The sequence below is a fragment of the Eubalaena glacialis genome, chromosome 8 (genome assembly GCF_028564815.1).
Source record: "Eubalaena glacialis isolate mEubGla1 chromosome 8, mEubGla1.1.hap2.+ XY, whole genome shotgun sequence".
NCBI lineage: Eukaryota > Metazoa > Chordata > Mammalia > Artiodactyla > Balaenidae > Eubalaena > Eubalaena glacialis.
The window spans coordinates 124,229,742-124,254,082 of NC_083723.1; the positions used below are offsets into that span (position 1 = coordinate 124,229,742).

At 40.4% G+C, this 24,341-nt stretch overlaps 1 protein-coding gene across 13 annotated transcripts in view; it reads right to left on the reverse strand.

The window, feature by feature from the left end:
• Positions 1–24,341, reverse strand: part of KMT2C (lysine methyltransferase 2C) — a 276,950-nt gene that overhangs the window by 24,899 nt on the left and 227,710 nt on the right. For all 13 annotated transcript variants that reach the window (XR_009701921.1, XM_061198964.1, XM_061198975.1 and 10 more), the window contains 10 exons: positions 22,752–22,825; positions 21,423–21,605; positions 18,784–20,664; positions 18,049–18,341; positions 14,766–16,588; positions 13,539–13,650; positions 8,369–8,447; positions 6,729–6,792; positions 4,719–4,951; positions 323–2,032 (listed from right to left, as the gene is read on the reverse strand). Coding sequence is in view for 12 of the 13 variants with exons in the window: in XM_061198964.1 (XP_061054947.1) it covers positions 323–2,032; positions 4,719–4,951; positions 6,729–6,792; positions 8,369–8,447; positions 13,539–13,650; positions 14,766–16,588; positions 18,049–18,341; positions 18,784–20,664; positions 21,423–21,605; positions 22,752–22,825 (6,452 nt within the window). In the remaining variant the exon portion in view is untranslated. The remainder of the gene's footprint in view (positions 1–322; positions 2,033–4,718; positions 4,952–6,728; positions 6,793–8,368; positions 8,448–13,538; positions 13,651–14,765; positions 16,589–18,048; positions 18,342–18,783; positions 20,665–21,422; positions 21,606–22,751; positions 22,826–24,341) is intronic.

The window sequence follows — 24,341 nt, forward strand, 5'->3', positions numbered from 1 at the left end:
TTGCAATTAGGACATGTAGATGTTTACTTCTTTGCTTTAGTTAGATCAACTCAACGTGGTGATAATCAGCTGACAGGAATATGTTATACATGAAACGCATGACCCTACAGCTCTCTGATTTTTGAAAAACACAGTAAACAAATTATTACTTGATATAGTTTATGGGTATAAACCAAAACATGAGGTCCGCGTTTTTTCACTCCAGAGTAAAAAGGTTATGAAATAGCGTTGAAATCAATACAGCAGTTGGCACTAACCTGTTGTAACCATAATTTAAAATAAAAGGGGAAAAAAGTAAGTTGTTTTCCTGAGCCACACTTACCACGTCGGCTGGGTTCTGCCTCTCAACCAGTTTGCTATCCTTCGTACCGTCGTCTTCTGAACAAAAACTCCCTTCCGGTTTTTGATTTAAAAGGGAAGATGCCTTTTTATTTTTCAGCAGGTGCTTCAGAAGCTCATTGCCTGAATCTCCTTTGGCAGCAGGAGCGCCGGCAGGTCGGGGAGGACTCTGCCCCGGGCAGGCAGCGCCGGCCACAGCCCTTTCTTTGGCCCGATCCCCAGGGCGCTCCTCCAGTTCAGGCCCATCTGGGCCCGGGCGCTGCTCCGGCTCAGCTGACTCCAGTTTCATCTCCCCAGTGGGGGCAGGGGCGTCGACGGGGCGCTTATCCACCTCTGAACTCGCACAGGTCTGTTGACCTGGGGTTCCTCGTGCGAAGTCACCGCTGGGCAGTTTGTTCTCCGGTTCTGTGCACAGCGGGCCCGCTGCCGGGTCAGGAGGTGACAGGTCGCCTGATTCCGCTGACTCGGGTTCTCCTTGCGGAGGGAGCTCGCCGGGTGTGCTCACGGCGGGAGCAGAGGCAGCTTCCGAGACACCCGGGGTTGGTGGAGCGGTTACGTCCGAATGCGGAGTAGAAGGTGCCTTGGTAGACTCCGCATCGTCGTCTTTCTTCTTCTTCCTTGTTCTCTTCTTTTTCCCTTTCTCTTCTGGGATTATATCAGAATACAGCTGAATGAGAGACGGGGCTGATCCTGGGTAACTCTGTCCACGGCTTACAGCCGGGTCTTGGCCACAGGGGAGACTGCTCTTAGCCACTGGAGGTGCCGCAGGTAAAGCGGGTGTAAAAGGAGGCCTCACCGGGGACTGCTGGAAGCTGGCCCCAGGAACACCTCCATGTACCGGCTTCACAGAATGGAAATTCGGGCTCCCCCCAGGAATCGGTGGTGAGTCAGGAACAAACGAGGGAGGCCCCATCTGCCTTCGCTCGTTGGTCTGCATGAAGCTTGGGGTGGGGGGTGGGTTAACAGACCCTTGCTGTGCGCTCCGCTGCTGTAAGACCGGCCCCGCTTGCTGCTGCGGCTGCTGCGGCTGCTGAGGGGGCCTTGGAGGTTGCGTAAAATCACAAGGCAGGTCAGAAGTGTAGAATGGAATCTGGGACACAGGTGTCCTGCTGCTTAGTTCTGAGCCCATCATGCCGTGCTGCTCCATTTCCATCCTCTGCTGCAAAGCTCTCTGTCTATCTACTTCTTGCATGAGCTGGATTCGCTGTCTTTCCTGCTGTTCTCGTAAACGTTCCTTACGTTCCCGTTCTTGAAAACTTTCACTAAACGGGTTATTGTCATCGAATTCCACCCGTGGTGGTGGTCCACTCTGTGGATTTGCATTTGACACTGTCCCTGGGGCTGGTGGGCAAGTTTTTATTGGTAACTGGGCAACTGGAGGCTGGATCCTGGGAGGATTGAGGGGGAGGTGAGGAGGAGCACCGGTAGGCTGCCATCCAGGTAAACTGGGCATTCTAGCAGGGCTCGTGTGGCCGGACATGACCGCTGTGTGCTGCTGGTGCTGGAGCTGCGGCGGCGCCATGGGGAAGCTGGGCTGGCTCATGGTGGGCGGGGGGCCACCTGGAACCAGGGGCAGCTGGGGCTGGACACCTGGCATCACGGTGGGCGGGGCCATGGCACACTGCTGCTGCTGCTGCTGCTTGATCCGATAATCTTCAATCAACTCGGCATGCTCTTTCTGTTGTTTACGAATCTGGAAGAGCAAAATTAAATCTTACTCACTTATATGTGCTACGGGTATCAAATAAAAACACTGGCTGACGATTATGGTGGAGGTTATACAGAAGGCAGTTAGATCAGGCAGAGGCAAAAATATCTTGCTTAGGCAATGGCAAAAGTCACCAAGGGAAAAAAAAAAAAAGGAAGGAAGGACTGATCAACTAAAACTGCCAAGCTTTTCAATAATAGGATGTTTCTAAATATGAAATACCAAAAACAAATTTGAAAAACATTTTTCTGAAATAAATATTTAAGAAAATCTTTCTCTGAGTCATAAACTATTTAAACTACATATAAAAAATAAAACAATAAACAAAGGCTACACAGGAATCAGCTAATTGTGATGTCTTAGAAGTTATATTAATATATAAGGTTAGACTAACTGTGAGATTTAACTCAAACTTTAACCATTTAAACGTGTTAAGATTTCATTTCTTAAGTATACAAAAGTGTACAACATGTTAAGACAAGATGAATTACCAGTACATATACCACACCCTCCCCTCCAGGTTAAAAAGACTAGATTGGTAATAAAACTCCTTGAATTTAATGGGTAACATATTCAAATTATAATTTCTGAAATATATAAAAGCTCTGAGGTAATGTTTTGAACAGTTCCTAAGAAGCTCCTAATATAATGACTGACTTGTGTCAGTTAATTAATCCCCAAAAGCCTTTGTACCCTCATGGGCAGACGCTACGGACCAATCTCAATGAAGACACAACCCGTGTCCTGAGGACACACCACCTCACTTAGGGAGCTGGGAGAAAGGGGTGCAAGATGATGTACATACCCTCCAAAATCACTCAATTTTTGTGTACTGTACTAGTACACTGAGCCAGTTATGATAGGTTTTCAACTTATTTTCAACAGTTTCCCAGGCAGACTAGCATATTCTCTGCACATAATGGTTTTGGTCTATTTTCCTGTAGCTGGCAACTGCTACTTATTTTCTTCTCTTTCCTGACTGGCTTACTAGCTAGAACTGAGGAATTACCGTTGGACTGGCGAATGAGTATGAACATACATGAAGCACCAGGACACTAACTGGAATACAGAAGGTGGTGATCCATGCCTTTGCCACGACATTTAAAAATTCTCTTAAAAACATTGTCATGAATTGCTTATCTTAATAAGATTACACTGGACTGCTGCCAACTATGTTGTAGCAGATGATGTGTCCTATTTTCTAAGTATAGTATTAGCTTCTCAATAGGATTTGATCCATGGATATGCAAAAACTAGGCCCTTGTCATGAAAAATTTATATAAAAATACCAGAAGGCAATAAAAAGGCTAAAATAAGTTATAAAGAAATCCTTAAAAGCATTTTTACTTGAAATAAACACGGCCCCAGAAAGTAAATTTAAAGAGAAAGGAAACCTCTCATTCCAGAATAGTCCTGGTTTTAAACAATGGAAATCATATTGTAATCAGTTTATTGTTAGGACATTATTGTGGGAGCTATAGCTTGGAGATAAAACGCCACAGTCAAAATCCCTACTCCAATGATCAGCTACGTCACCTACCTCCACAATGACTCAGCAGATGCCTCATGTGTAAAATGGTGATAATACTACCTTGTTCATAAGGTTATAGAGAACGTTAGGTAAGACAGGGCATGTAACTGTGTTCACTACACAGAAAGCACTGCTGTGATTTTTACTGATTCAATCTGTTCTGAATTCCTCCCTTTCCACTATTAACATTGGGAGTAAGATTTAAATTGACAATCAAAAGCAAGATTGACCTTTTTTGGTGTACAATTCTATGAACTTTAACATGGGTGGAGATTAGTGTGGCCATCACCACAGTCAAGATACAGAAGGACAGTCCAGGGGTTCCCAGTTTTTGCTGAGTGTGTTAGAGATGCAGTCAATATTTGTGTAGAGGTTTGTGTGTGAGCCTAAGTTTTTAATTCATTTGAGTAAATACCTAGGAGTGGCCACTTAACACATTCTGAACACTAAATAAAAATTTAAAATTTTACTTCTTCTTGAGTATAACTGATATTTCAGTATGAGCATTTTCAGAAACATCAGGTTCATAATGGAAGATAACAGCAAAATGATCTCATTTTTCAGGAATGAGTCCTTTACATAAGATACACCAATGTACTTTAAGACCAAAATGATATTGAGAAGGAATACTAATAAAAACATACTATGGGGGGGAAAAAAACAAAAAAAAAAACCCACCAGAATGATTCAAATGCTCTATCTGAAATTCCGTTAGAAACTAGGGAACCAAAGGACATGGCAAAGCAAAGGTCAGCTCCAAGTAGAAAGCCTATGATCTCCCCATGAGCTGTCCTCAGGAAAGCTAAGACTCTGCACAGTGATTTCTCAGAACAGGGAAAGTAACTGAATTTCCCCAGCTATATTAGCTAAACCAGTATGAAAACAGTTCTCCTAGGTCAGGATTATGACAACTTATCTCATCAGTGGCGCTTACTGAAAGTACGTGCTGTGTGACCACGACTCTGGGGCAAGGACAGGGGTTATTTCTTCAGTTAGTAAGAGGTCTCAGAGCTGTCACTTTTGACAGCGCACTTCTGTGTGCCGTTTAACACCAATCGAAATCCTTTATAATTAATCAATGACAGACCAGAACATTCTATGCATTAACAACTGTTTCTATTTTGCAAACCTATTTATTACCTGTTCTAGCTGCTTCTGAACCATGCTTTGCTGTTCAGTGACGTGCTTGAGCTGCTCCGCATCCTCTTCTGGAAACTCACGCCCAGCTTTCTTGGCGGTACGTTGTTTCGCTGAAAGGGCCTTCTTGGATTTCCTGTGTGCACCGATTTGCTCTTCAAGGTATTTCTGCTGCATCTGAAGAAGCTGTTGGGTCTCCTGAAGCCATTCTTCATACTGTTTACGTTGTGAATCATCTGAGGAAAAAAATTAAAATTCACCTGTGTTAATTTTCTAAAGAGTCCAATATAAGTTACACAAATCCATTTTGTAAGGAAACATTTTCATCATGACCTTGTAATAGATATTTTGAAAACATAATAGTAAATAACTATATAAAGTAGAAGATTTTAGAAAAATATTTAAGAAAACCAAAGAATGCATGTTCTTAGGACACAGGCTAACTTCACACTTATAAATATTATAAACCCAATCTTTGAAAAGCAAAAGACTTATCTAATGGAACACTTTTTATCTACTAAACTATCAAATTCTCTAACCCATAAGCCAAACTATATATTGAACTATATTTGTATTTGATTAATTCAACTTTACAGATTTTGAAGAGACAAAGTAAGACATATCCTATTAAGGTCCAGAGCATGGATTAGGTATCATTTCCCATGCTAATTTTCCTAAGTTTATGGGTTTCCCCTATTTCTAAATGGTGAAAATATGTCCTAAACTATGAGGGAGGGAACCTAGAAAGTTTTAGAAAGGACCAAAATGAAGTCTGTTTTATAGAGGAAATCTGTAAGTTAAAAACATTGGTAATTTTTATGAATTTTGTCATTTATATGTCTATAAATAAGCCATTAATCAAGTAAAATCTTCTCTACTTGTATGACTATCATTAATATCTCCCCAAATAGTTGTATCTCTTCATCTTGTAGCAATATTCCTTCTTAATTCTTTAAGGGCACTTTACTTCACTGATGTCAAGTTCAAAAAAAAAAAAAGTCACCTTATGGTTGTGAAATTCAGAACATACCTTTTTGACTCACTTTAAGACAAAGAAATAAATAAATATAATTCCAAGAAGGACATTAGCTGAAAAATTACATCAATGATAACAGAATATTGTCATACAGTAAGAATCCAACCAAAGCCAATGGGCGCAATAAAGCCAGAAAAAGCCAGTTGGTTACAGCTGTTTACTTGTTTTTAATGCGAATATGTATGCAAATTATAATAATTAGTGCAGGGGTAATTTCAAAAGGTCAGACTTTGGGTTTGTTCTTAAACCCAGAAGTTCCAGTACATGTATGAACTTGAAATCTAGTCTACTAAATTTGAAGGGCATTTTTCAGAACAGGCTTTTTCACAAGATTTCAGAAGTTCTGCTTCTGGTAGAATGAGACCTACCGCAAGGAAAGCCTTTCTGGTTTCTGGAACCAGGAGAGCAGAGGTGAGCAAAATGAAAAATAATGGTGAAAAAAAAGTTAGCTAAACAGTCTGAAGATTTCAGAAAGGTTCAGTTTGGGGAGAACTTTAAATGCTATCCTGAACCACCTTGGGACCCCTGAAAGTAACTAGAAAGGATCAATGGCATCCTGCATCCTTGACTTCACACCATGCTGCTAACCCAGCTTATCTTTCCCTTTGTTGTTCCCATTTAGCGTCCTTGTCACTTAGGCAGACAGTCATTAGAAAAGAAGTGGTTTAATTCTACAGATTGTAAAGTGCCCAATCTATATACAAAAACAGCAGCAACACTGAAGAGAATGGGGAAGATGATTTTTCTGTATTAAAATATTTACCTCTAACCATAATTATTCATGCACAGAAAAAAAAGCAATGAAATACATGCCTTGAGGAAAAGATGCCTAATAGGGCAGTGATGTTTAATAAAAGATGAGGGCACTTTGACTTAAAATAACACACCTAAACTAACTCCAAGATTTTAAAAGAACACAAATATAGTGCAAACAAGCAATCCCCAGAGAACAGGTAACTAATTAGATTTATACTTACTGACAAAGCCTGGACCAAAATTTGGAGGATTAGGCCTAGAAATCTGATGTGTTATACTGCCATCCTAAAATAAGTAAAATTTACAAATAGGTTTATTCCACATTTCAGTTCAAGGGGAAAAAAAACTTTAAAAAAATGAAAAAGAAAAAAGAAATGGAAAGGGAGAAGAACTTTAATTTCTTATGACATCTTTAAAACTTTCATTTTTATAAAAAGTAGAATGAATTTTGTGGTGACAACCTAATTTCTGAACATTTTAAACTATCTCTGAAATGTTATATTTGCTAGATTTCAGTTGAAAAACAATTATGTTTGAAGTAAGGGGTTATTCATCAGAAATATAATGTAGGGCAAATCAAATAGTGTTCGTATTATACTTAGCTAAAGATCCATGTAAAACCCCACTTTTTGATGAAATCTACCTGGTTTCTTCTGCAGCTAAGACTGAAACATGGGTTCCAGATTTACTAAATTCCACTCCACAACACAAAGTTATTTATGAAAAAAAACCAATATCTCTAACAGACACAAATAATAAAACAAATATATACTAATTTTAAAAGTTACTCTTATTTTCTCATTAAATGTCTTATATCTTCCAGGGAGACCAAATAGTTATCATCTCACAATTCCCTGGCAACAGTCTGATAAATAGAATTAACTTTGAAAAAGCATTTACCGAGTTGTCACAAATTCTGTTAGATATGAGCTGTATACAAGGTAATGACTAAAAATGATACCAGCACCCAGAATGCACTACATGTAAACCATATAATACTGCAAAGCACGTGGTGTAACATTTAACAGATCAGGAAACAGAAGTTAAAAAATTTGCCCAAAGTTGCACAATAAACTCATAGTGGAACTCAGATTATTTTAAAACTCAGCTATGAAGCCTATGCTTTTTCCACTGTGTCAGATGGTCCCTCTTTTTTAATCAAAAGAATATAATTATCAGCATAATAAATCTGAAGCGTTAACTGGCAGGGCGAAAAAGAAAGTGCCAAAAAGACATAAAGAAAACAGGTAGCTTTCTCTCTTTCTTCCCCCCACCCAGGCAGATACTTGAAAAAAAAAAAAAAAGAAGAAAACACAGTATGAAATGAGCAGTTCTACTTTCCTGGATATTGCTTGACACTAAATATTTAAACATTTACACTTTTTAAAGCCGATTATTGCGAACAGTAAATATTTCAAAAACTAAATTATTCCAAGGAATAAACTGTAGAACATGACTATCTGTATCTAAATAAAATGATTATAATCATTATTTTCTACATTTTATAGCAGTTTTACATTTAAATGTAATGAATGAATTCTAAAATGCAGGACATGAACATATCTCTGTGGAGTTGAAAGTAAATAAAAGCAAACCCCCAAACCCTAAACATTTGGCTTCCCTCCAAGTGACCTTCTACCCTTAAATATATGGATCCTTTTCAGAAATTGTCTATTTTTAAACTTTGTCTTTCCCTTAAAAAATAACAAAATGTCTTTATTTCTGCTGAGCCGATAATATTGGTACATCCTGGCAGTGTTCTAGGACTTCTACTATTTTTTGGAAGAGGCCTCACCATAAAGAATAGCGAGAGACACAGGAAAACGTGCATTCTTAAGCGACTAGTTACAAGCAGCAGTACCTGAGTAACTGCCTGTGGAAGGAGAGTCTGGCCATCACCAGTCTGTGTTCCAGGTACCGACTGGCCCATAAAGGGGAACCTGTGAAAAGTAAGTACTAAGCATCAAATGATAAGCATTTGGAACTAACATTATTTTTAAGTGCTTAACAATTTTATCTTCCAGGGAAGAAAGAGTAATGGCAGTGTCTTCCTCATCAAAAACATTTACTAAAGCCCTGTTTTTTGCATCCCAACCTCACTACACAATTCTGTGAAGTGTGGATTCTTACTACCCTCATTTTACTTTTGATGAAAAGGAAGATTCAGAGAGATTAAGTAACTTTCCCCACAGTGACGAGTGGGGCAGCGATGCCAATGAGGCTGTTCCAGAGGTTCCACGCTGTTTTATGTCTCATTATACCTTAAAATTAATTCAAGCCTTTTAGATGAAAAATATAATGAAGACAATTTTCTTAGAATTTATGTACTAAAACTATTTGTTCCAATCTTTATTTAAAAATAGTTGGTAGCTTACAAAAAATTCTTGTATCCTAAAACAAAAGATGTATCTCAATTAAGAAGTTTCATACATTTTTTTTTAAACATCTTTTTGGAGTATAATTGCTTTACAATGGTGTGTTAGTTTCTGCTGTATAACAAAGTGAATCAGTTACACATATACATATGTTCCCATATCTCTTCCCTCTTGCGTCTCCCTCCCTCCCACCCTCCCTATCCCACCCCCCTAGGTGGTCACAAACCACCGAGCTGATCTCCCTGTGCTATGCGGCTGCTTCCCACTAGCTATCGGTTTTACATTTGGTAGTGTATATATGTCCATGCCACTCTCTCACTTTGTCACAGCTTACCCTTCCCCCTCCCCATATCCTCAAGTCCATTCTCTAGTAGGTCTGTGTCTTTATTCCCGTCTTACCCCTAGGTTCTTCATGACCTTTTTTTTTTTTCCCTTAGATTCCATATATATGTGTTAGCATACGGTATTTGTTTTTCTCCTTCTGACTTATTTCACTCTGTATGACAGACTCTAGGTCCATCCACCTCACTACAAATAACTCAATTTCATTTCTTTTTATGGCTGAGTAATATTCCATTGTATACATGTGCCACATCTCCTTTATCCATTCATCTGTTGATGGACACTTAGGTTGCTTCCATGTCCTGGCTATTGTAAATAGAGCTGCAATGAACATTTTGGTACATGACTCCTTTTGAATTATGGTTTTCTCAGGGTATATGCCCAGTAGTGGGATTGCTGGGTCATATGGTAGTTCTATTTTTAGTTTTTTAAGGAACCTCCATACTGTTCTCCATAGTGGCTGTATCAATTTACATTCCCACCAACAGTGTAAGAGTGTTCCCTTTTCTCCACACCCTCTCCAGCATTTATTGTTTCTAGATTTTTTGATGATGGCCATTCTGACTTCATACATTTTTTAAAATGGATGGCTAGTGGGAAGCTGCTGCATAGCACAGGGAGATCAGCTCGGTGATTTGTGACGACCTAGAGGGATGGGATGGGATAGGGAGGGTGGGAGGGAGGCTCAAGAGGAGGGGATATGGGGATATATGTATGCATATGGCTGATTCACTTTGCTGTACAGCAGAAACTAATACAACACTGTAAAGCATTTATACTCCAATAAAGATGTGAAAAAAATAAATAAATAAAAAAGAAAAAAGTTTCATACATTTTTATATCTAAATGTTAAAAGCAAACCAAAAGCTGGTCACTGACCAAGAAAAAGTCTATATGGTTCAAAATATCTGGCAAAACGTTACTTACTCTAATTAAAAACTTCAAAGAAACATTACTGCTTTGATGAAAACACTGCCCCTAGAATTACCAAATGCGTCAACATAATATTTGCAAATTATTTATCAAACACTGTACCTTAATATCTGAGTACTATCAGAATTTGGAACATACGCTTTTTAATTTTTTTACTCAGCTTTTTGATTCATCTGTTACCCCCTGCCTCCACTACAGCCCTGGTGTGGAATAATCTCATAATCCCAAAAGCACTCACTGTCTATCACCCTCAGTCAACTTATGACACCACCTGAAGGAAGGACCATCACCTCTACTTCTTCAAAGTGCTCAGCAGAAGGGCTAACAACACACCTGATGACTAACAGATCAGTGTACCTGAGTGATATAGACATGATGCTGAAGGAGCAGGGGTTCTGATTATCAGGTCCATATTTTAAAGTACGTACAGAATTAAATTTAGCATTTCCTTCTGTTTTGACTATGCGCAGCAAACTACAATATTATCAGCAGTACTGTGACTTTGCACCAAGAGAACTCGCATCATTTTCATAGCAAAAGTTGTTGCACATACCTAATAGGTCATTTAAGTTCATCACTATTTTGAAATTATGGTAGTTATTAGACCTACTGCCAAATTTATTAATGCATTAGAGAAGCACCATATGCTGTAACTTTTATATTTAACTATATTTCAAATACAATTGATTTCCTCTGTAAAACCAATGTTTTTGGTTTTGCATTAAAATATTCTGAGGAGTTCAGGCTTCACTGGGATGTCAAAAAAGTTCATGACGTAAAAAAGTTAAGAAGCCCTGTGACACAGAAATAGTGTTAACAGACGTTGTGCAATAATGAAAATCGGGACTTCCCTGGTGGTGCAGTGGTTGAGAATCCACCTGCCAGTGCAGGCGACACAGGTTCAAACCCTGGTCCAGGAAGATCTCACATGCCGCGGAGCAACTAAGCCTGTGCGCCACAACTACTGAGTCTGCGCTCTAGAGCCCACAAGCCACAACTACTGAAGCCCACGTGCCACAACTACTGAAGCCCGTGCACCTAGAGCCAGTGCTCTGCAACAAGAGAAGCCACCACAATGAGAAGCCTGTGCACCGCAACCAAGAGTAGCCCCTGCTCGTCACAACTAGAGAAAGCCCGTGCGCAGCAACGAAGACCCAACGCAGCCAAAAATAAATAATAAATAAATAATTAATAAAAAAAAAAAACTGAGGAGCCTTCTAGAATAAGCTCTCACTGGCCAAGAATGGTCAATTTGAACATCGCTAAGGTTAATAGCTGCAACAGATTAAGAAACATATCAAATGTATTTAAAAAAAAAATAATAAGGGGCTTCCCTGGTGGCGCAGTGGTTGAGAATCTGCCTGCCAATGCAGGGGACACGGGTTCGAGCCCTGGTCTGGGAAGATCCCACATGCCACGGAGCAACTGGGCCCGTGAGCCACAATTACTGAGCCTGCGCGTCTGGAGCCTGTGCTCCGCAACAAGAGAGGCCGCGATGGTGAGAGGCCTGCGCACCGCGATGAAGAGGGGTCCCCACTTGCCACAACTAGAGAAAGCCCTCGCACAGAAACGAAGACCCAACACAGTCATAAATTAAAAAAAAAAAAAAAAAAAAGAATGTGAATTTAAAAAAAATAATAATAATAATAAAATAATGAAAATCATTAGAAACTACAATCTCTTCTTTGTTCTCAACAATGCTTCTTGGAATTCCCTGGTGGTGCAGTGGTTAAGAATCCGCCTGCCGGGGCTTCCCTGGTGGCGCAGTGGTTGAGAATCTGCCTGCCAATGCAGGGGACACGGGTTCGAGCCCTGGTCTGGGAAGATCCCACATGCCGCGGACCAACTAGGCCCGTGAGCCACAATTACTGAGCCTGCGCGTCTGGAGCCTGTGCTCCGCAACAAGAGAGGCCGCGATAGTGAGAGGCCCGTGCACCGCGATGAAGAGTGGCCCCCGCTTGCCACAACTAGAGAAAGCCCTCACACAGAAACGAAGACCCAACACAGCCATAAATAAATAAATTAATTAATTAAATAAACCCAAAGTTTAAAAAAAAAAAAAAAACTTAAGAAAAGACAATATAGTTTAAAAAAAAGAATCCGCCTGCCGATGCAGGGGACACGGGTTCCATCCCTGGTCCAGGAAGATCCCAATGCCGCAGAGCAACTAAGCCCATACGCCACAACAACTGAGCCTGCGCTCTAGAGCCCGCGAGCCACAACTACTGAGCCCGCGTGCCTAGAGCCCGTGCTCTGCAACAAGAGAAGCCACCGCAATGAGAAGCCTGCGCACCGCAACGAAGAGTAGCCCTCGCTCGCCGCAACTAGAGAAAGCCCACGCGCAGCAACAAAGACCTGACGCAGACATAAATAAATTAATTTAAAAAACAAAAACAAACCAAAAATTGCTTAACCATTTCCAAAGTATCTCAACAAAGCACCTTTAAGGATTCCCAATTTATTTGAAAGATCATGTTTATCATAAATTCATGTAGATTTCATATTCAATTCCATAATCATCCACATTCAACAAGATAATTAAGCTAAATAGAGGCTCTATGCCTACTCTACTGAAAGAGGTTCTCAAACAGCAATATGCATAAGAATTGCCCATGGCGCTCACTAAAACTACAGACATACAAGCACCATCTCCAGGTATTCTGATTCAGTAGGTTTGCGGTTGAGCAAATGAACCTGCATTTTTTAAAAAAACTACCACATAATTCTGATGATGGTCCATGAGCAAAACTTAAGAAACACTACCCGTGTTTATTTAATACCCCTTAGGGGGTGTAAATACCTAATTTCAGAAATTCAGATACTCAAAATAACTCATAATCTTCTCTAATGTATAATTTTCCATTTTTTCTGCTAATAGTGAAAAGGCTTATAAAAGTTTCCAAATGCTAACTTTCAAATATCCTCTGATGGAATAAAAAATAGTCACAGGCTGAAATAAACTATCTTTTGTTCTCAGCACAGAACAGTTTAATTTCTATTTTCCTGCTTATCCTCTCACCCTCACCTATTCAGGATGAAGGAACTCTGTCCCATGCAGCTTTTGGTTAGCATTAACTATTCTAAAGGTATTTAAACAGTCTTACACTTAAATACTTTGGATTTCCTGCTTAATCAAGTCAATCTTTCAAACCATTCTATGATGTTTTATTATGTTTACCCTGAAACGAATGGAAACTTAATCTTTACATTTGTACAGCATTTTGCATTTGATCATATTCAGCTGACATCACAACCAATTGAAATATTTATTGTTCATTCCTAGAATACAAGTTTTGAGTTACTATATGCTCCTTCTAGTAACCAGTAATAATTTCATGCACTTCTTGATGCACAGTAAGAATGAGAAATATCTTCACCTACCTGTTCATAACCATTGGTGGCATGCCCATATTGTTTTGTGCCATTACTTTATTTATGCCTTTCAGGGCCACCATTTTGGCTTTCATTATAGGATCTGTAATTGCATCAAAATCTAAAGAAGAAATATATTTTAAAGTTACTTATTTCATAGTATTTGGTTCAAGTGACACTAAAAGGTAACATAACTATCACAAACATGATGTAACTTACAGACTCTTAGTCCTCACTATTTAATCATCACTATTGTAGGTCTCTATACCTACAATATATAGGTAAGGAAGGAATTATGAGATGGCAAGAACCTCATCCTGAATTTAATCCCACCTAAGTGACCCACACTTTTAATACGTTAGTACTGCAAGAATCAAAACAAGGTGCTTGTCAGATATGAGAGAGATTGTACCAGTAACCTAAAGCAATGCAACTCCTTTCATCCAAACTTGCACAGTTCTAAGCAGAATTGCTTCGTTAGTAATGTTCCACCATGAATGAGAATTTGCAGTTATTACCAATACTAAGGAATTCCACTAAATTGGTTATTACTCTTTACGAGGGAAATGTATCAATTTCTTACAAGAAACATAGGCTACTGACAAAAGACCTCTTTGCATATAAATAAAAAAGAAATGGACCAATATGATGGAACTGGTAATGTACGAAGGACAGAAGGTCAGTTTTACTGTTTAGAAGAAAGCATTCCTTGGACATGTGTCCTTTGATTGCTAATTCTTTCTCTTAGAGGCACTCAGGTATTTTTACTGCATTGCTGTTCTATTGGGGGGGGGGGGCGTTCCCCAAATTAGTAAGCTATTGGAAGTAAGTTAAGGAGCTTCATATAACCAAAAAAAATGCCCAGCATTCATTGTGCATAATAGGACAGTAAGAAGTTTACTCCTAGCACAGTTCCTTTAAATTCACCTTTCAGTGACTCTGAAAATACATGGTAATAATGGTTAGAAGGCAGGAACTAAAAAAGATTTATTTCTATTAAACAATCCCATAAAAGACACACTTGAGAAAGTCTGAAACTCAGAGTTTTGAATCTCCTGATGAACCTGGGAGGAATCTAAAACTCTTAATCACGTTCATTTCAAAGCTGAAGGAGGAACAGAAGGACGGCCCTCAGTGCTCTAGTCCACATGTAATTTAATACACAAATCTTGTCAGCACACCACATCCCACCCCATGCCCACAGTAATTATTTCTGAAACTCTGAGGAATTCCTACCGATATTCGGGAAGAACGGTTCAGACCGCTGACGGATCATGGCTTGCATCTGTCTTTGCTGTTGCTGTTCTTGTCTCTCTTGATCCAAAAGGTCCTGCAGAAGTAGAGGCTGCTCCTCCAGAAGGAGGGGCCTCTCTCTATTCTGCTGGGCGGCCGTCTGAGGGACCATCAGCTGCTGGGGCCCAGACATGCCACTGGCCGCAGACGGGCTTGTCAGAGGTACAGTCTGATTCACGGGCTTTCCTGTTCCAAAACTGCGATGCACTGTTGGCTGACCCTGAATGAATCCTGGACTCACCTGCACACCCTGAGGGAAAGTATGGTTTAATCTAGGGACTACTGTCACATTAGAATTCAAGGTATTATCCAAAGCATGACCAGGCGGTGTCATTAGAGGAGGAGGCAAACTTGACACATGACTGGACGGTGAGGCCGGCAAAGTTGGTGGTGGAGACCCCAATGGCCTAACGTCTGAATTATCAGATTTTTCATTAGCAAGTAAACTTGAGAGAACTGGAGTTGATCCAGGTATGCTGCAAGAGTTTATCACATCTTCAGCAGGCAGCTGAGTGGACCCACGAACACTAGTGTTGGAGCCAGCCGTTTCTCGATTAGTTCTTTTCTCAAGTAGATCTGCATCACAGGACTGCAAAGAAGCCTGTTCCCCATCATTCGCGTCTGTATGAGCAGGGGCCTGTGGGCAGGGAGCGTCAACAGCATCTTTACCCTCATCACTTTTCTCACTTTCACATTTGGTTTCCCCTTTAGAATCTGGAGACAGTACTTCGGTTTTAATCTCACTGCTGACAGCGGATTTTTTCCAAGGAGAATGTTTATCAGAAGGAACCATACTTTCGTCATCTTGCTCCTTTTTTGGGGGTTCAACAGATACACACTGATTATCTAACTTATCATCAATTGGAACATTAAGGTCTAGTTCCTCGTTAAACATGCTTTTCTTATCTCCCAGGTCAAGTTCTGGATCTGTATATGCAATGATATCAAATTCTCCTGACCTTAAGAGGTCATCCAGGTTGGGATCATTAGTTTCCAAATTACCTAAAGTATCCAATTCATCTCCCTTGCCATCCTCTGTATCTAGATTTAAATTTTCAAGATCTTCATCATCTAAGTCTTTGACTTCAACCCCCTCGAGGTCTTTAACATCTAGTTCTTTGACAGATGGGTCATCAGAATCAAGCTTTTCTTCGAGACCGCCAGAAGACTGGGTGGTTATCTGTAAATTATCAGATGTTGTTTCAGCTGGTGCAGATGCTGACAAAGGGGCCTCTGCAAACTCACCCCCTAAGGGGTGGCTCAGAGACCTCATGACCACAGAAGATGAATGCACAGGGTGTCTTTGCTCTTGCTGAGATGGTGGCACTTGTTCCAAGTTTGGATGCACAGGCAGCTGATGAGGGAGACCTTGGGAAGGCCGTCTCATGGGGTCTGTGTGCCTAGGGCCTGGAAAGTCTGGCCGGGGAATGAAGTTTCCATGTCTTGGATGAGAAGGTGCCTCTATAAGGTTGCCAGGAGAAGCGGGGAAGGGCATCCGAGGCCTTCCATCAGGGGTCCTGTGCCTCAATTCAATAAATGCTTGGCCCAGTATGTTATGCTGTTGAACTGACAGGCTCTGTGGTGGAAAATGTGGAGGAAGTCCACCTGGATTATTCGCTTGTGAGTTATTTAAAGGCCTGGGCATATCTACAGACATAGATCTTCTCAGCTGTGGAGGAACTCCAGATCCTTGTATTTGTTGAGGAGGTACAAGGAAGCGTTCCTGACTTGACAAGGTACCGTGACTACCTCCTGGAAATCCAAATCTAAAAGAAGACATTAAAAGAGCATAGAGTCAATATAAAGTATTATGCTGAATTTAGAGTTAGGTTGATAAAAAGGAAAAGTTTTAGATTAAACGCAGATACAAAATTAATGTTGCCAAATACAATGACTTAGCAAAAATAAAATTATCACCATTAGCAACTACTTATAAAGTATCTATATGCAAGTAAATTTTTGCCAAGTACCCTATAATAAATACTATATCCGAGCTCTAAAGGCATATGATCTAACAGATAACAAAGACAAAGCAAAGCCACCAGGCAGATGGGATCAGTTGCTTAGAAATCAGCATATACTATTGGAGTTGCAAAGGAGTCCATTTCTTTTTTCTATATTTAGGGAGGCTATGATACGGAGGAAGCTGATTTGGGGGGATGCTTGAATGAAGGTAGGAGGTCTAATGAATTGTACTAGAGAGACTTTATAGGCCTCTGCACATGAGAAAACAAAGGCATGATGACTGGACAGGTTAACCTATTATTTGCTTGAAAGGAATGAGGACTGGGGGTAGTAAGACAAAGAATGATAGGCATTATCTGCAAAGATTTAGTAAATGAATAAATTATAGAAATACTTTTATTTATGTTGTACCTCATTCTAGAAAAAACTAAAGGTAATTTACAAATAAATATAAAACAGAGCGACAGGCAAAAGTGAGGAGAAAGAAAAAAAAGGAAAACAAGGGTAAGACTTTAACATGGAGGTAGGTATTAGACTAAAAACTATATCTGATAAAATGAAAAGCATACGTTAAAGAAATATTATTATATTATAATAATATAATACCTTATTATAACTCAGGCCTACATTTGGCTTTGATTGTTCTACTAGCCACTTCAAAGATGGAAACCACTCATCACAAAAAATTCCTACAGGAAAACATCCTTTCAATTTGGAAATTTCCACAAATATTTACCATGTAATTAAAATTAAAAATCTGAGGAGAGAATAATTCTCACTCATCACATCACAGGAGGCTTTGAAGGAATATGGCAGTTACATTTTAAAGGTTTGACTGGTAGGATAAACTACATCGCTGTGGCTGTGACGTAAGGCTAGTACAGTCAATATTTAATGACAAAGGGAGTGCTTTTACACTCTGTTGAGTACTGAGGGGTTTAAAGAAAAACCCACGACCTCTCATTAGTGAAAAATAATGTTGATCATATCTCAAAGGGATCAAAAAGTAAAAAACAGCATAAACTTCTTGATTATGAGTAATTTCAAAGAATATATATACATACGTGTGTATATATATATATATATACACACATATATATATATTAAAAAGACACTGAATCACTTTGCTGTACACCTGAAACTAACACAACATTGTAAATTAACTATACTACAATTAAAAAATGGTCCAAAACAAAATAATTTCAGTTGTGCATTCCCTTCTATTAGCAATTTAAATCTGGCATGAAACTAACAGCATTACCTAAATCCATGAGGTCTCATCCCCATACCAGTAACATCAGGAGTATAGGGTCCACGCGGATCTTTTGGGAAAACAGCATATCTAGGTCCTAGAGGAGGGCCAACGGCAGACCGGATGCTCCCAGGATAGGGGGGTGGAGGCCTCGTAAAAGTCTGGTTGACACTCTCTGGCTGCCAGTGCTGCAGGGGCCCCGGATGAGGCACTGCTCCTGGGTCCTGTGACCCTTTCTCCTGTCGACCTGCCAGCTTCTTCTGCTGTTGCTGCTGGAGGATGATTTCACGTAACTTCTGTCGCTGAATGAAAAGAAACAAAAAATGACCGGGACTTTTTAAAAAGTAATGGCTTTTTAAGTCTCAATGCTTGACTTTGGTAATGTTTAAAATATCGCAATATTTCAAAATATGATAAAACACTAGTTAACACTTAAATATTCAATCGGTTATAAAAAATAAAGTGATGATTTGGGTCCTTTTCCTTGCCATACAACTATCACAAAACTGAACCTTTCATATTTAAGAATTCCCCTACCAACTCATGAAAATTGAAATTAGATAAAAGAATAAGTCCAATTCATCAGTGTTGATTTTACCAATTTCATTTTTCTTCTTTGCAGTATGACAAATTCTATAGAAAAGATCGACTTTAACGGCTGTATATAAATTACTCCATTCGATAAAATGAATAGCTTTCTCAAATAATACATTTAAAACATCTGAGAACATTCAACCTGTTTACCTGTCTCAATTTCTCTGTATCTGCTTGAGACATGTTTACAGTGCTCTGTGTATCGGTGACTCCTGAGGTCGGTACAGGTCCGGGAAGCTGGGACACACCAGAGAACTGCTGGCCTTGAGAATTCATGGGTGAGCTGGAAGGTGCACTGAAGCTCCCCTCTGATCTAGGCCGTGGCTGATCAGCGACATCATGGGCAACCTGACTTGTTCCGAAAGAGTCAGACTGAGATCTCGGAGTCATGGGAGGCTGATCATAGGGGTCACGAGGGGCAGATGGGGAGACACGGCTAAAAGTGTCTGGAAGACCAGGTCCAGGTGGCCTGGGTGTTTGGGAACACGCATCAGGTGGCCTTACCAAAGGGCCAGGTAAGGCTGCTCCTCGATTTTGCGCTGCCTGCAGGAAAGGATCCTGATTTGGCATGAGGACTGGTCTTGTCATTGAGGACCTAGTAAAACCCTCTGAAATCCTTGGCCTTGGTATTGCTGGCGGTTGAGAGTAAGGAACAGAAATTCCAGGTCTCGGTGTTCCAGGAGGGTGAGCCCGTGGATCAGAACGTCTCTGATTAGCTGCAGATGTAACAAACAAGTCTGCTTGTGCAGACGGCCTTGGGGTTGGTGCCTGCTGACTATACGCATCAATGGTGGTGGGCCGGGGAGTTCCGGGAGGTTGAGAATAGGGGTCTGGATTGGAGCGAGATGTTCCTGGGGGTTGGGAATAGGAATCTACAACAGGTCGTGGAGTTCCTGGAGGTTGGGAATATGGGTCCTGAGATGTTGGCCTTGATATGGTTCCAGGCTGGGAAAAAGCCCTTGAAGGATGAGCAAAAGATTCATTCATTGCCGGATGTGGGGTGAGGGGAGGCTGGCTATATGGATCACTTGACTGGTTATGAGAGAAGTTTTCTACAGGTCGTGGTGTCAAAGCAGGCCTTTCATAAGGGTCGACAGACAATCGCCTTGGTGCCTGTGACACTGATCCATAAGGGTCCTGGGAGGATGGGGGCGGCTGCATTGGAGCTTTAAAAGGTCCGGGACCACTATCAAGAGGTGCAGCTGTCAACAAGGGTCGAGCAAATGGATCAGGTATCCGTTGTCTTTGAAACGCATCTGCCCTAGGAGACGGTTTAGTAAAGTGGTCACTGGTTCCAGACGCTAGAGGACCTTTTGCAGTTTGTTCAGAAACTACAGGAGACCGGGGCAGGCCTAAGGGTTTGGGAAACGGATCTGTCATCACAGGCCTAGGTGTGTCTGGAGGCTTTGCATAGGGATCACTACTTGCTGCGGAGGAAGAACATAAATCTCGGACTGGGGACGGCCTATTTGCTGTTGTCTCGCTCATTTGAGTGGGCCTCGATACGGATGATAAAGGTGCACAGTTTTCCACCAGTGCAGAATTTCTTCTGGAAAAACCATGGCCCCCAGGAGGTGGTCTTGGGGTACCAACCATTTTCGCATAAGGATCCACTGGAGATGGCGGCCGGGAGTTAGAAGGTCCGGGGGAAAACATCTGTGGGGAAGGCGGCTGAGAAGCCTGAGCCTGCGACAGACTCTCCGGGACGGAGATCCGGGACGGCGCCGGAGGAGGAGGTGGCGCCTGTGGTTTCACAAACACGTCATCTGGTGGCGTGGCAGCGGGGGTGCCGGGCAGCGGCTTTGCAAACAGGTCCTTAGGGAAGGGCTGCGCAGGAGACACGCTTCCAGGGCCAGGCTGCGGGGTCCCGGGGCTGTGGACGCCCGCGCTGGGCGCGTCGGAGCCGGGCTGCCCCGGAGGAGGCTGAGCGCCGAGCTGCTGCTGCTGCTGCTGCTGCTGTTCGCTCTTCACCTGCTCCAGCTTCTGGGTGGCTTCCATTTTCGCCTGCTGCTTGCTTTTCTGGCGCATTTGCTGTTGAAACAGGAAAGAAAACACAATCATGTGGCTAAGGAAGAATACAGCTGTCGCGGGGCAGGGGGGGACAGCAACAGAAAATTTATTTGTTTGACGTCGTCAGTTTCCAGATGGCTCCCCTATTATAAATTCCTCAAGAGGAGAGACTATCATTCATCATAGTATACCGAACGTCTACGGCAATATTGTTTATAATATTTACTAAAACTTCCCCAAATCAACTTAAATATATTTTATTGAGAAAGGAAAGTCTATTTTAAATCAAATTTTTATATTCTAGTCAGAACTACAGCTGAAACTATATCATAAATAGCTCTTTTCTCAAAAAGCAAAAATTCAATTTTAAAAAGCAAATTCTTTTTTTAAATTAATTAATTAATTAATTAATCTTTTTATTTTTGGCCGCGTTGGGCCTTTGTTGCTGTGCGCGGGTTTTCTCTAGTTGCGGCGAGCGTGGACTACTTCGTTGCGGTGCGCGGGCTTCTCACTGCGGTGGCTTCTCTTGTTGCGGAGCACGGGCTCTAGGCACGTGGGCTTCAGTAGTTGCGGCACGCGGGCTCAGTAGTTGTGGCTCGCGGGCTCTAGAGCGCAGTCTCAGTAGTTGTGGCGCATGGGCTTAGTTGCTCCATGGCACGTGGAATATTCCTGGACCAGGGCTCGAACCCATGTCCCCTGCACTGGCAGGCGGATTCTTAACCACTGCACCACTGGGGAAGTCCTAAAAAGCCAATTCTTAAAGAAACAGAAACACACACCTGTCTGAATTTCCATTCCTGTTCATGTTCCGATTCTCTTTGCTTTAGTGGATCTTTAAAAAGATCTGAATCAATACGAGAGCTGGGATCAATGCTGTCTTGCTGTTGCTGCCTTTTCATGGAATCATTTGACATCTGTACTTTATTAATGCGTAAAGCAGCTCTGTTATCTCTGGCTTTTTGCTTTGAAAAAAGGAGAAGAAAATTATCTCCCAGTATATGTTAAAATTAAATAAAACTATGACAAACTTTATCATACAAAAGCAAGAAAAAGTTGGGTTAAATAGTTGAAAACAGTTGAAATATTAATCTTGAGAACTTACAGCCTCTTGTGTGAAAAGATCTGGACACTACCCCACTTTTTCCTTTTATAAGGCACGTTTCAACTGAAGACCTATTTCCATCTCTCTATTTGAACCAGGCTAGAGAACCCAGGTGTTATCTAATATTTTCAATCCTAATTTTCGTAACAGACTCTTCAAAAATGGAACGATTAATATCTCTCTCAATTTAGAGAAAAGGAAAATGCCAAATCAATCCTCCAAATCTAAAATCTGGAATCTGAAGCTTAACGTTAAAAAAAGAAAAATCATTGAGAAATATTAAAAATATCCTGCCATTACCTCTGCCAGTCAAGGTAAAACAAAACAAAGCATCCTCAACACATTCCCCCACCCAAATTTTTTGCTTTATCTAAGCAGTCATTATCACTGACAGTATGTCTGCTGAAGATCAAAGTAGAAAATAAGTGCATATATTTTTCAAAACGATAATGCAGATATAATATGCTTTCAAATGAAAGCAAGGATTTGGATCCAGTTGACAATCTTAATTTGGCTCTTTGGGAGAAAATAAATCACCATCTGAACTGTGAATCTTATAAAATACCCTAATAATTCCTGGCCAAGTCCATGTTTCAAAAGCTCCTTAAAGGTGTCCAGGTATACCCCTTTCAAGATTCTCTACTAAACCTAATACAAAAAGAGCTTATTGTGGAAGAAACTGAGGCACATTAATGTGGCTGCAAAATGTAGTACTCTTTCGAAGAGATAAAACAATTTAAAAGTGAAATGAATTAAACATGCTCCTAGGATAAGTGATTTCAATCTTCAACATACTGGTTCTATTAACCAGCTTATGAAAATGTCACCCTCTATATTAAGACATCATGAGTTAGGAAAACACTATAAAACAGAGCTGTTTATTAGTTGTACAAGTATTTAACATATGTTTTTTGGAATGGGAAATCTTTTTATTAACCTAAGACAATAATAATAAGATTCACATATTGTGTCTGAAGGCATGATACACATGAGTTTTTTTAAATACCACGTATGGTGCTCTTTCCTGCGAGCTTGCTTTTCTCCACAGCTTGGCAATTTGCTTCACTCTAGTAGTCCAGTCTGCAACAAAAGAACACAGTAGACACATTCACAGAGCCACGGTAATGATGCGTCTTAATCAAAAGGTTGATAAACTGCTAACAGTTAAACTTATTCTGCCCATATTTTCATAAATGAATAGTCCTGTATGTAGTTCTCTGTACAGTATACAGTACTGTACAGTATAACAGTCCTGTATGTAGTTCTCTGTACAGTATACAGTACTGTACAGTATAACAGTCCTGTATGTAGTTCTCTGTACAGTATACAGTACTGTACAGTATAACAGTCCTGTATGTAGTTCTCTGTACAGTATACAGTACTGTACAGTATAACAGTCCTGTATGTAGTTCTCTGTACAGTATACAGTACTGTACAGTATAACAGTCCTGTATGTAGTTCTCTGTACAGTATACAGTACTGTACAGTATAACAGTCCTGTATGTAGTTCTCTGTACAGTATACAGTACTGTACAGTATAACAGTCCTGTATGTAGTTCTCTGTACAGTATACAGTACTGTACAGTATAACAGTCCTGTATTTAGTTCTTTGTACAGTATAAAGTACAGTATATGTTTGGTCTGTACAGCAGACCAAACATATTTCTGAATGGAGTGCTGCCTCATTAACAATCTCACCTGTGGAGTTGGGAAGTTTCTAAATCAAAGTTCTAAGCAGCCAAGATAAAGTTAAGCCAAACATAATAAATTCCCTCAACCATGTAAGATGTTACCAGGACCAAAGCTAAAAGTTTTGGAAAACATCTGTACTCAAGAGAAGTCTATCAAGTTGACCAAAAGGAAGTAATCATTATTAAAAATAAGCATCTCATCAGCACTTGTGCACAACAAGACAGGGAAAAGCAATGATTTCAAGCCACTTCTATGAAAGTCAGTGTGAGGACAGTACACAAAATGAAATCTGGGTGAGATCAACAGTTAGCAATAAATGTAGAAATGCTTTTGTCCATATTTATAAAAAGAAAGCTTCGAAACAGCCAGTGAAAATGGAAATCAGCTGCAGACCAACAGCCTTAACATGGTATTTCATGAGGTTTTAGAATCACACAGTACATCTATTAAAGAAAATTACTTTAAAAAAAGGAAACCTACAGCTCCAATCTAAGGACAATTTTTACACTGACACTAAGTGACTTAATAGAACCAGATATACTCATCTCTAGGCAGCAAATAAAAATGTGGTTAAAAAAACAAAAAACAAAAAAAAAAACCCTTGAAGAATGTGTGTACTGCTTTAACAGACAGCCCTGCATTAAACCACTGATTTCTCTTGTTAGATAAGGTAGCATTTATTTCTATGCATAATAAATAAAGTACTATAAGGCAGCCAAACCAAAAACGCCAAACCTAAAAAGACAGGGGTCGTCCATAAAAAATCCACTTTTAAGTACTCCTCTAGTAATTTAAAAGAGCCATATGACAGCTGGGAAACTATTGCAAGACAAAGCTTAAGTGACCTTTTCAAATCCTAGTTTGTCTTGCAACATGAACTCAAGATACTAAATGAGCATTTGCT